Source organism: Protopterus annectens, chromosome 5.part0 (assembly GCF_019279795.1).
Source record: "Protopterus annectens isolate FY-2018-M chromosome 5.part0, PAN1.0, whole genome shotgun sequence".
In the NCBI taxonomy this organism is placed as follows: Eukaryota; Metazoa; Chordata; order Ceratodontiformes; family Protopteridae; genus Protopterus; species Protopterus annectens.
The window spans coordinates 1688124300-1688137871 of NC_056735.1; the positions used below are offsets into that span (position 1 = coordinate 1688124300).

The 13572-nt window shown below is 44.9% G+C and overlaps 1 protein-coding gene across 1 annotated transcript in view; it reads left to right on the forward strand.

The window, feature by feature from the left end:
• KPNA3 (karyopherin subunit alpha 3) overlaps positions 1-13572 on the forward strand; it is a 1434883-nt gene that overhangs the window by 399946 nt on the left and 1021365 nt on the right. The window contains exon 11 of the mRNA XM_044072030.1: positions 7505-7591. Coding sequence (XP_043927965.1) covers positions 7505-7591 — 87 coding nt within the window. The remainder of the gene's footprint in view (positions 1-7504; positions 7592-13572) is intronic.

Consider the following 13572-nt stretch of genomic DNA (forward strand, 5'->3'; position numbering starts at 1 on the left):
GGAAAAAACCCACCCCTTTTTCCCCAAAGTTTTCCAAAAAAAGGGTTATTGGATGGAGTTTTTCTACCATTAATCTCCATTTGGCTTTTATCTCTTAATTTCCATATCAAGGAGGAGCCTACCCTTTTTCCAAGCTGTGCAAAGCCTTTCTGAAAGGAGTTTTTCTCAGACCTGTTAAGGATCCATCTCCGCCATGAGATTTTACCTTGATGCTGCATTCCCTAATGCAGAACCTTTTGAACCAGCTGGTTCATGTGATATTAAAGTCCTTTCAGGAAGACCGCCTTTTTAGTGACCATTACTTCTGCCAAAAGGGTCTTGGAACTTTAGGCTCTGTGCATTAAGCCTCCATTCATGATCTTTCATAGGGACAGGATGTCCCTTAGAACAAATACTTCCTTTTTCCCTAAAGTGGCCTCAGAAACTAATCTCAGTCAATCTATTCAACTACCAGTCTTCCCTAATTATTCTAATAAAGAGGAATATATCTTGGAGTGTTTAGACGTCTACAGGCAATTGCATCTTTATCTAAAAAGGACTGAGGAGTTAAAGTTGTACCAACTCTTTGTGGCCTTCTCTCAAAACAGAAAGGGCCAGGCAGTTTCCAAAGTGACTATTTCCAGGTGGATTGCTAGTTGAATTTCCTTCTTTTATGCTAGTAGGCATTTTGAATTATTCAGACCAGTTAAGACCCACTCAACTAAGTCTGTGACTACGTCATCAGCCTCCTTGGTTAAACTTTCCCTTGATGAGGTTTGTGCTGCTGTGACATTGTCTAATCCACACCCTTTCATTTTGCAGTGCAAATTGGGCTTGGTATCTAGGAACAGGGCTTCCTTTTGTTTGTCCGTACTCAGGCGTATTCTTCCTTGAGGGCTAGCCAGGGTACATAGCTGGAGAGACTGACCCATCTATGATGAATAATGACACGGATAGCATCGGATAGAGTTGTGTTCTTACCGTAACTTGACATCTGTGCTATCCAGTACCATTATTTATCAAATTCCCGCCCTCATTCCCCCTTCCTTCTGAATGTTCTGGGGATGCTGGAATGGCTTGTATTTGATAAGAAGTTTTTGGTCTTCTGTTGCAGTTTGTTTCTGGGTTTCAATTAATTTAGAAAACTTGATCTGAGGGTTAGAAGGTAGGAAGGGATTATGGGATGGGGGGGGAGCTTGAGCTCTGGATTTGTCTGAGAAATTGTCAGATCCAAGACACATCTGTGGTGAGTAATGACACTGGACAGCACAGATGCCAAGTTATGCTAAATACATAACTCTTTTGTTAACCTGATTATAGTTTCATAGGTTCTTACTAAACATGTAGCCAAGGAGACCATACAGAAGCTCCGCCATCACCCAGTACTAGTGGTGGACTAGCAGTGTCCCCCACCCTGAATACATATACTTTTTCCAGATATTCCTGGTAAAAAAAAAAAAAAAAAAAAAAAATGCAGATGTTCGTGTTTCACTGTTGCACTCATTACACTTTGGTTATCCTGCTGGCAGGCTACCCACAGTCTGCCTGAATTCCAAAGTCCAGGTCCGGTGTCTGTTGCTGCCGCCTCTTCCCTGACGTCAGTGCGCCAAGGGTATAAAAGATGCAGCCAACGCCATTTTCTTCAGTCTTTCTTGCCACGCGGTGCCCGAAGCAAAAGCAGTTCGCACATGCCGGTCGACTCCTGAGATTTTCAAAAACGAATTTCAGATCCGAAGTCTTCATTAAAGCTAAGTACCCCATTGGGGAAACTTTTTTCTTGCTCCAGTCCGATGTCAGAAAAAGTTAACAGTTGTATTTCTTGTGGGAAGCAAATACCTCATAAGGATTTTCATTCTTACTGTATTCCTTGCCTAGGCCCTGAGCACAACGTTGCTAGCTGTTGGTTTTGTGCTAGATTTAACCAACGCACTATTAAGCGTCTGTACGCTTTTGCTTTTCATTACTTTGGCCGCAGATTCAATTATATAATGCCGTTGGAACAGCCGATGACCAGAGTTTATAAAAAGCGCAAGGAAAACGAAAAGGACAGGCATCTGAGGTCCAAAACAGACGAGGCTTCCGCTAAGCCAGTCGCTGGTTCTCAGTGAGGTGCTTTCACAGCCCTGGCGCCCGCTACCTCAGAGCAACAGGCCGCTGACTACTCCCACGTGGAGCCAGCTAGGCCTCTGGATACTCAAGGTATTGGACACACGGAAACTATTCCCTCAGATGGGTCCGGAGCCGCTGAGCAGGCTTCGGCTTCTGAGGGTGTTTTCAGACCTACACAGTTGTATGTAAAGCCTACTTCAGCTTCCAAAGCAAATACTAAAGCAGTTCTAAATTCAAAGAAATAAGTACAGCATTCTCCTGGACAGGCTACTATGCCTAAAAAACAGATGCTCAAAATGGCCGAAGATCTAATTACCTTGATCAGGGGTTCCCATCCTCCTCCTGACAAGAGGCTTAGGCAAGAGACCGAATGAATCTTCAGATCAGGTTTCCATTTCCTCTGACTCCTCTTCTGAACAGGAATACTCTCTTCCTCCTTATGAGGATTCTGATGCTGAAGAATCTATCCCTTCAGCCTCACCGCTTGAGGATTATTCTTTTGAGGAAACCGTGCATACCATGAGGGAGCACTTCCACTGGGAGAGCCAAGACTACTCAGAATCTAAGAAAAGGCTTAGAGATTTTCTTTTAGTAGCTCAGCACAGGCCTTTGGCTATTCCTCCTGTGTTAGACATTGTAGATGATGTATTTTCAGAGTCCGGACCCTGCTGCTGACCCAGAAACTATTTCTCAGGGTCCCAAAGGGGTCAAGGCTTCTACTGCAAAAAACTCTATCCCCTCTGATAGAGATTCAAGGGCACTAGACAGATGGGGAAAAAAGGTTTACACTTCTGCTACTTTGGCTGTGAGGGATTTAAAGTGTCAATTTCATATGCTTAAATATCAGCAATACTTAATGTCACTGCTAAAACAAAAAATGTCAAATTCTGATTTTGCAGAAAATAAGGAAATGCAGGATTTATTGCATGCAACTGAACTAGTGGGAAAGCATACATTGCAATGTGGTTTTGATTCTCTGGAGGCCTCTTGCAGGGCTGCAGTTATGGGTTGTGTCATTAGGAAGCATGCTTGGTTAAAGGAACAGAATCTGCCTGATCATGGTAAAGCAAAATTATTAGATGCTCCATTACAGCATGATACCTTATTTGGTGTTAAAGCAGTGGAGGTGTTGAAGAAAATGGAGAACAAAGCAAAATCTCTGTAAAACAGTAAAGAATTTCTTACAGGTACAGCCACCCAGATTTAGCAGGAACTGGCCTACAAAGAATTGGTCCTTTCCAGTGTCAGACAGGCCTCAGAGGCAGATACAGACGCCTCAGAGGCAGATCCCAGCCCCAGGGCTCATACAGCCCTAAACAGTGGGGCGCTTCTACCTCCAAAAGTGGAGAAGACAAATCACAGCCATACAGGAAACAGTCCCAGTGACTTTCCTCTGCCAGCACCAAGCACTTACCTTTTGACAGACTCCTTAGGGGGAAAAACTAGCACTTTTTTCTCAAAATTGGCACATGATCACCCAGGACAAATGGGTCTTGAATATAGTGTCCCAAGGCTACAGGTTCCACTTTAACACCCTGCCAAGGGCAAAAGGTATGCCAGACCTGCCACACAATCAATGGGCAGAGGCACAAAAACAAGTTTCATCCCTCATGGACATGAGGGCTATTCAGCAAGTACCACAGCAAGAGCAGGGACAAGGATTTTACTCAAGACTTTTCTTGGTACCCAGAAAAGACAAAGCCTCGAGAGCAATACTGGACCTGTCTATTCTAAATACATTTCTAGACGTTCCAAAATTCAAAATGTTGACTCTGCAGCAGCTTCTGTCCATGCTGGGCAAGAAGGCTTGGCTTGTAACTTTGGACCTAAAAGAGGCATACCTGCATATTCCAATCAGACAATCTTGCAGAAGATACCTCAGATTCATAGCTGGCTCAATGCACTACCAATTCTCTGCACTGCCCTTTGGCTTATCTACTGCGCCCAGGGTCTTCACAAAATGCCTGGCACCTGTAATTGCCTTTTGCTACAGAGGAATTCAAATATATCCTTACTTGGACAATTGCCTTATTCAAGCAGAGAACAAGGACATTCTACTAAAGCATCTGCCGTTTGTAATAATATTACTAATTTGCATAGGGTACACAGTAAACGAAAAGAAATCAAAACTAGTACCCTCTCAAGAGGTAATATTCCTGGGTGCAAGCTTAAATACAACTGCCCAGATGGCTTCTCACACCAGACCAACAAAGGCAACTGACTTCTTATGCCAAAATGTTGGCAACAAAGACCCAGTTTATCTGCAAGAGAAATTCTGCAGGCTTTGGGCTTCATGCCATCCTGCATTCTGCTAATTCCATATGCCAGACTGCATATGAGGAAACTATAATGGTATCTAATAAGTGTTTGGACTCAACATTGTCACAGCCTGGAAACATTAATTACCCTCATTCCTTGCTTGCAACAGGAGTTTTGATGGTTGGCACAGGCCTGTCACCACAACAAGGGACAGCCATTCATCCTACCAACAGCCAGGCAGTCAACAACAGATGCTTCAGATTATTCCTGGGGGGCCCACATGGCAGGAAAATGTATTCAGGGCACATGGCCCACAAGCCAAAGGCATCTTCATATCAAAAAGATGCTAGCTGTTCAGAATTCCCTGACAGCTTTCAAGGATCTGCTCCATCCAGGACAACTACTGATGAGGAAGGACAATACTACAGTCATGTGGTACATAAACAAATAGGGAGGTACTCATTCCTACCCCCTCTGCAGACAAGCCATGACTTTGTGGGACACAGCATTGACTTATCAAGTACACCTGCAAGCACAATTCCTGCCAGGAAAGAAAAACACTCTGGCAGATGAACTAAGCAGAAACCTCGTGTATCCCCACGAGTGGAAACTGGATCCACAAGTCTTTAGCATGATAATAAAGAAATGTGAATGCTCAGACATAGATCTGTTTGCCTCCCCTCACATCTGCCAACTACAGAGATTCTGCACAAGGAAGTATCACAAGCAAGCATGGAAAGTGGATGCTCTATCATTCAGCTGGAACAACCTTACAGTATATGCCTTTCCTCCACTGCCTCTCCTCCCCAAGGTACTCCTAAAGGTCGGACAAGAGAAGTCAAAATGATTGATTGCTCCAGACTGGCCCCACCAGCACTGGTACCCAATCCTAAAGAGCTTGTCTCAAGGCCCAGCCTGGACATTGCCTCTAATTCCTCATTTACTGACCCAACGAAACAATCAGATCCTGCACAGCCAACTCAGAACCCTAAATCTAGCAGCATGGCAGATAATGTAGCCATTAAGAACACACCTCTTTCTAAAGCAGTGATGGATGTTATTTTGGAGGCCAGGAGGCCCAGTACCAGAAAATCTTATGCAGAAAAATGGAAAAGATTCTGTGCTTGGAACCAGGCGCAAGGAATTGACACGTTTGTACCAAATATTCCTCAGATTTTACAATACCTTACTGAGATGCTAGACAAAGGCCTATTATTTTCATCAATTAAAATCCATGCCTCTGCCATTTCAGCTCATTACAATAGGGAACCACCACTTTTTCACATCCGTTGCTAAGACAGTACCTCAGAGGGGCCAAAAACATAAGACCTCCAAGGAGAGCACCAATACTTGCATGGGACCTGAATTATGTCTTGGAAAAACTCACACTGCTGCCTTTTGAGCCAGCCAATACAGCTGAAATAAAGTTCTTATCTTGGAAAACAGCTCTGCTCCTAGCAATAACCTCTGCAAGATGAGTCTGAGTTACAGGCACTCATGGCTGTGGAACCTTTTATCATTTTCCATCCAGACAGGGTTTCTCTGAGAACAAACCCGACATTTATGCCTAAGGTAATGTCCAGTGTGGCCCTTAACCAAACCATTCATTTGCCTACCTTTTATCCAAACCCACAGAATAAGGGTGAGAGACTCCTGCATTCTTTGGAAGTACACAGACAGCTATGCTTCTACTTGGACAGAACTAAAGCTTTCAGAAAGACTGAGCAACTTAGTAGCATATGCTGCAGGATCACAAGGAAAGGCGATCTCAAAGCAGACTATTTCAAAATGGATAGGCCACTGCATTCGTTTCTGCTATTCACAGCATGGCAAATCAGTGCCTAAGGGCATTAGGCCTCATTCAACCAGAGCAGCAGCCACTTCAGCAGCCTTCCTTAGAGGAGTACCAACCAAAGACATTTTAGAGGCTGCAACTTGGGAGTTCAGTGCACACTTTTACCAAGCACTACCATTTACCTCTCTACTCTAAATCTAGAGTAGGCTTTGCCACTGCAGTTCTGCAGGGCCTTATAGCCTCTCCTAATCCTATTTAGACCCAGCCACCCAACCTCAGCTTTGGGATTCAACCCAAGTGTAATGACTGCAACAGTGAAACACGATGAACATAGTACAGTTGTGTACCTACCATAAATGTAGATGTTCGAGTGTATTCACTGTTGCAGTCCAGGTTACCCACCCACCATCCCCCTTTTCTTTGCTGGGACTTATCTGTACTTATCTGTACTTATCTGTACTTGTCTATCCTGTACAACCTATGTGGTGTATTTGCTTGTAGAGGAAGGAAATGTTTATTTTTGTGCATGCATACTTACTGGCATAATTTTCAGCCTACCAATTTGGGGGCACCTGACATCTGAGGCAAGAAAAACTGAAGAAAATGGCGTCGGCTGCATCTTTTATACCCCTGGCCCACTGACGTCAGGGAAGAGGCGACAGCAACCGACGCCAGACCTGGACTTGGAATTCAGGCCGACTGCAGGTAGCCTGCCAGCAGGATAACCCAAGTGTAATGACTGCAACAGTAAATACACTCGAACATCTACATTTATGGTAGGTACACAACTGTACTTTACCCAACCAGCCATCCAGACCTGCATTTTAAAGAGTGCAAGGGAAGTTGCTGTTATAATTTTTCCTTTACAGATCCTTTTTATTCATGACTTAAATTACAAGGGCAGAGCAGATGCATTACATAGGTAGGCAGAGTCTGTATGTTTCCAGAAGGAAACTGGAATGTCTGGAGAAGAATCTGTGTATATATATATAGGGAAAATTTGAAAACCATGCAGATTGTAACCAGATGTTAGGTTTAAACGTTTAACCTTACAGGTGGAAAACTTTGTACTGAGTCTCTCTTATCATTAAGGGAAAAAATTCAGGGTTTCGGTGCGTACATATTGGGAGGTTTAGTTGTGTCATGTAGAGTAGACAGTACAACTGAGACTTTTTTTGCCCTAAAGAATTCCTGTTAAATGCAAATGTTTAATTAAATTCCTTGTAGTTGCACACAGTGAAAAACTTAATGTTGGAAAAACAGAATGTCCAAATGGATTAGATGGTCTGAAGTATATATTTAGGAAACTAAATGTTTGCCGTTGTGTTCTGTTTTCATGTGTTCTCTCTTTTGTGATTGCAGATGCAGTACCTCTTTTCTTAGAGCTCCTACATTCACCACATCAGAATGTTTGTGAACAAGCAGTATGGGCCCTCGGAAACATCATAGGTAGGCCATAATAAGAGGTTTAACTTTGGTGTAAGTTTTTTTAATGTAACATTTTTGTGGTCTGTTAAATTTCCGATAGTAATGCTGGATAATGTTCATGGAAGGGTTCTCTTCAGCGGTTTAAACAAGTTTTCTGATTGCCAGTAGGCCAACATTTGATGTCATCGATTTTCTATTAAAACTTGTCATCAAATTCTTTCTTGAAGGTATGGAATTGATGGAGCTGAGTTTGAGTCTGTTCTGTAGGCTTAGAAGTCCTTGAAATATGAAATTGTCACATTCACAGTGTGTTTGTTAAGGTTGAGTGTACTGTTGTGTTGTGGTCACCAGCAAGATTTTTAAGGAAATGGCTTCATGTAGTAAGGGGGTCCTGTGTTGCTGTGAATATCAGATAGGAGATCTCTTCAAAGAAGAAAAGATGTAGAGGAGAGTTGTATTCTTTACAAAGATGAGTCTTGAAGCCTTTTGATTCTGTTTGTGAGATCTCATTGTACCTTCTACATTTGTACTGTATGATGTGTGAGTAAGGGGGTCTGTATCACTTCATCATAGTGACACTTCAGCGAACAGTATTATGTCGGAAATGCCGTTCATCGAATTCCACTCGTGGGGGGTGCCTATACCAACTCCAAGATCGCACTGTAGTGTGGAAAGGGCAGACATCAGATCTTCAGTGTATTGCAATATCAGTGTGAGCAGTTCAAACGGCATGTTTGATGTAAGTGCACTGAAAATGCTGTTCGCTGAACTGATAGGTACCCGTGAGTAGGTTACAGAACAGAGAACAATATTCCTTAACTTGTCTGTGTGAAGTGTTGCTAGATAGATTTCTTGTATGGCTGTCAGTACCTTGGTGGGTCATTTGGGCATCTCATGTTTTGTAGACTGCAGTAGCTATGTGGATATGAAGTGAAATGTCACCTACAAGGACTCCCACAAGTCTTGCCCCTTAACATTTTTTATGGATCCCATGCCTATAGCCCATCAACTCATTTGTTCCTTCCTCGAGTGAGACAGTGGCATCCCTGGACTAAGTGAGAGACCTGCAGCCAATCAATTCCTATCTGGAAAGTTTAGCAGCCTATTCATTCTCTGTGGAAGAGGAGTCTGGCATGAGGAATCGAGCTAGATGCTGGTCGTGTAGCCTTCCTCTACTTGTAGACAACTTGAAAGACTGTGTAAAGGCATGCTTGGTAAGGGAGAGGTGCACATACTTCCCATACATGCCTACTTCCATGACTTGGTGGTATGGTTACTGCTATAACATAGCAAACATGACCAGTGTCATTTGTGAAGGATCACCCGCTCCAACAGTAGGTGTTGCTAATGTGGCAGACCTAACCACATCTAACCTCACAGGATTGATATGCTGGTGTTAACCACTAAAACCGTTCCTCCACCTGACCCATCCAGCATAATTGTACCATTAGCTGTTGCCTGTCTGTAGTGTATACAGCTGGGTGGTGGTTGAAAAATGCTAGACTACGGGTGGGTGTGTGCATATGAGATGAGTGAAATGTGTATATGTGTGTGTGTGTGTGTTTGTATGGATTCACTACACAATCTCGAAATACTGAAATATCGAAGGTCGGTATCTCGAGACTGTATAGCCGAAATACCACTTAACCGAAACCCACAATTGCGAAAATCAAAATCTTGACCATACACACACCACCACACAAACACACATACACCTAGCTAACTACACTACAAGAAACAAAACACACACAAACACAACATAACATACGAACACACCTACCCTACCTATAAGCAGGGAGGAAAGCCCCCTGCACCCCCCATGTGGAAAACGGCACCCCCCACACACGCCCTACTTATGTATACTAACTCCGAGGTCACTAAACACATAAAACCCACCACTACGCACACACACAGACACTAAAACCCCTACCCAGTACCCTTACGAAAACACCACTTAACTGATTCCCCAGCTAAATCTACACACTGCACCACATGTCACAAAAGCGACACCACAACAGCGGATTCGACATTTCCACATTTAATGTAGTGCAGATCTGAAGTAGTTAACTTCATTTGATCAGCAACCTGTGGGTTTCGGATCCGATACGGATCCGAGCCGGCAGCATATCAAGCAAGAGATCCGAGCTCCAAGCTCCTTCTCCCTTACCTATACTACACTGCAACCTGCTTCCAATCCCCAGATCTCGTTTGCCGCAGCTTCGCCAGCATGGGATTTTTGAGCTCCAGGCAAGTTGTCAGGGTTTTTTGAAATTTTTGGTCTGTGTGCCCTTTTTGATATTTCTAGTAATTGTTAGTTTATCCCTCACTTTGGGTTTCCGTCATCGCTAGTTATTGTTTTTATGTAGTTTGAAAGTTGTTAACTTTCTGTTAGTGTAGGCCCCCATTTCCGCCCGTAGAGAGAGTGTGTGTTCCCTTAATATGTCGGAAAGCCAGAAAGTGACTTTCTCTCAAGTGCACAGAGTGTGGCCACAAGCTGTCACAAGCCGATGGTCACACACTGTGTAGTTTGCTTGGGGGTGTCCCATTTGTCATCAGACTGCAAAATTTGTGCAGCCTTCAACCCCCGAGCCCAGCGGGATTGCAAGAACAAGTTAATTCTGGCAGGTCTTCTACTCGCAGAATCAACTTCTGCCTTTTCTGCTGCTTCTTCACCAGCCACGGCTGTGGCTGTCCAGCCTTCAGGCCCCCTCCCCTGTCTGGGACTCACCCTCCCACCTTAGCCACAGGGAGAGAGAGAGAGGCCAAGAAAGAATAAAATAAAAACAGTTAGACAGAGACATTCAGAGAAAGAAAGATAGAGAGAAGGGCCACAAGCGGCAGGCCGAGTTGGATCCAACAGCCCCTCCCGCTAAGGTAATTTTGTCTCCTGCGAAAGTTACCAGGCCATCCTCTCCTGTGCTCCATTCACCATGTTTTTCTCCGGAGCCAGAGGAGGAGGCTAGACCACCCTCGAGGTGGTCTTCGCGTCGGCTCTCCCAGCCAACGTCGGTGGCATCCTCTAGATAGAGTCAGAGCATCTCTGAAGCAAAATTCACAAACCAACTCTTCCTGCGCGTGGGTAATGCACGGCCCCCAATGATAGCAATACAGCAAAAAACAAGATTGGAGCCAGCAAGTAGTGATCAAAAAAACTGTATTGCAGTTAAAGCATCACAGCAGACAAAAACACATACCGGTTTCGGCTGGTAAATTACACAGCCTTCATCAGTGTATCAAAACTCAAAGTATTTCATGCCTATTAAATATGCAAGCATACAATTCCATTGGTGGAAAATTTATAAATATTCATTAAGTCCTGGAGGGAAAAGCCCACCCAGCTTAGTGATCCACCATCTCTGAAGCAGACATGGATCGGATGATGCGAAGGTTTCTACAAATTCACCTGCAGATGGGGGTGTTGCTGCCCCCCCCTTCCAGTGCGGGGAGTTCGGCTCCGTTTTTCACCCACGATAGCTCCTTCTCCGATCCACCATCAGATATTGGAGTCTATGGATCCGAGAAGACGCAGAGTCGGGGTCGGCGCCGATGGTACCTTTGGCCTCAGCAGGCCATGCCCTTGAGTCAGTCTGATCCGCTTTCGGACTCGAGCTCTCTGAGCCGAGAGTCAGAACCAAGGGGTTGAGTGTCTTCGGCTCCGTTGTGGTCGGGACATACCGTCCCTTTGGGCCTGGCCATTCCAACTTCAGCTCCGATCCCTTTGTCGGATCCAAGGGTCACGGCTACCCTCACCACCAGTTTCAGGGAGGCCGGTTCTCCCTCTGCATTCATTGTGGAGAGGGTTCTCTCTGATGGATCAAGACCCCTCACTCTGTCCTCGAGGTCCATCCCTGCTCACTCGCACCTGGGCTTGTCTTCCATCATTGAGTCCCCCCAGGGACAGCCTGTGTCTATTGCGCCCCAGCCAGTTCCCTTGGAGGAACATGAAACCATTTGTAAGCCCTCCCTGGAGAGTCCACCAGAGGAGGTCCCTCACAAAAGCCAGTGTAAAAGGAGGCACTTGGACTCCCCCGAGTCCCTCACTGAGGATACCGACTTGGAGGAATGGGAAGGTTCCCCCAAATCACCCCCTGAAGACGTCTCCTTTGGAGACATTATGGAAATCCTTCGCCAGGGTGGGGGGGGGGGGTGGTCCGCCCAAAAACCTTCCTGTGCGAGTCTGTATTCCTGAAGACATTCGACACAGGCCCATCTACCTCTTGGGTGTCCCCCCCCCCCCGCAGACCCTCTGGTGGACCTTATCACCACCAGAGCTTAGAAGGAACCGGACACTGTGGAGCCAATACCCAAAAGGCCTGACAAAATATTGAGCCCACCGGCAGATAGAGTGTCTTGGAACAAAGGTTCCCCGGTTGATGCCATGGCGGTGGTGGCAGCTGCAAAAAAGGAACTCGCCTAAGGACGTTCCTGTGTCAACCGTCTTTGAAAGTGGACTTTTGCTTCATCTACCTTTACTATAAGGGCGCTGAATTACTTGGCCCACTAATTCGACTGCAGCAGGACCTCGTGAAAGAGTATGCCGAGTCTCCCCCGGAGTCCGTGTCTGCAGAGGATAAATGGACCTTCTCTGCTCGTATGGCCACTGTCAAGTCTTTGTCCAGTATGTCCATGCGTTTACTCCCTCATGCCACCGAGGGAGCCACCAGGGCTAGCGGGTCTGGTATCGACTTAAGGCGTCACGCCTTGATCCGTCTTTGTGATTTTTCGGAACCCTTCAAGGCGTCCTTCGCTAACGCACCTTTTGATGGTTTGACCCTATTTGGGAGGAATGTCCGCGATATGCTTGTCCAGAGCAAGAAAGATGGGAAAACGCTGTCAGCCATCGGGATCCGCTTCTCTAACCCTCAAAGGTCCTTTTCCAGGAACCAGCGAGGGCAAAAGAAACTTTGGTTCCGGAAAACTCAGCAGTCCCGGAACGCTCAGGACTCCTCCCCCAGAGGCAGAGGGGGACAAGGTGGACACCAGCCCAGAGGCAGAGGGGGGCCGTAGAACTTTTGAGTCACTGGAACCTTTTTTAGATAGACACGTGCAGCAACCCTGAGGGGTTGTCTGACTGCTCTTCTCTTGAGGCAGTCGGGGGGGCATTTTTCGATGCACCTAGCCCAATGGGAATCCATCATGACAGATCGCTGGGTGCTTCGAATAATATCCAGAGGCTATTCTGTACCCTTCATAAACACCCCTTACACAAGGCGCCTCCCGGATTTCCCACCTGCTCAGAGGGAGGCCGCGACCTTGGAAATAGTAAAGATGCTATTTTATCGTTAAGAATGTTCATACGTAATGTAGTATTAAAATCAATGTATGATGATGATAATACGTATAATAATGTACATCCCAAAACCATCTTAAGACGTAACAGTACATTTACACCCCATTTGTCAGCGAGTGCAGAAATATTTGTTAAGGCTGTAGAAAAGGCTTTATATGATGAGACGTCTTTTACCAATAAGGTTAGTCATGGGAACTTGTCCAAAGTAGAACAGTTAGCCATGCAGGAGCTGAGAAACAATGTGAACATTACAATAAGACCTGCTGATAAAGGCGGACCGGTAGTTGTATTAGATACTGAATACTATACATGTAAAATGTTACAGATGCTGGAGAGCACCTCGTATGAAATTTTTGACAAGGAAGGTGTTTATTCTTTGCAATAAAATATCTTTGATACTTTGAATGTAGAAGCATGAACATAATTAATGACGATCTGTATCAATATTTTTTAGTACAATATCCATTGATACCAACCATCACCGGCTTGCCGAAAGTACATAAAAATCTTTTACAACCAGAATTTAGACCGATTGTGTCCGGCTCTGGATGGCTAACAGAACCTATGTCCATCTATTTAGATACTGAGTTAAAAACTATACTGAAGTCTCATAAATATGTATTGAGGGACTCTGAGCATTTCCTTCATGATTTGTTCTGCTGTTTAGAAAACATTGCTAGTTTGAATGATATATTGTTGGTCACCAAACCGT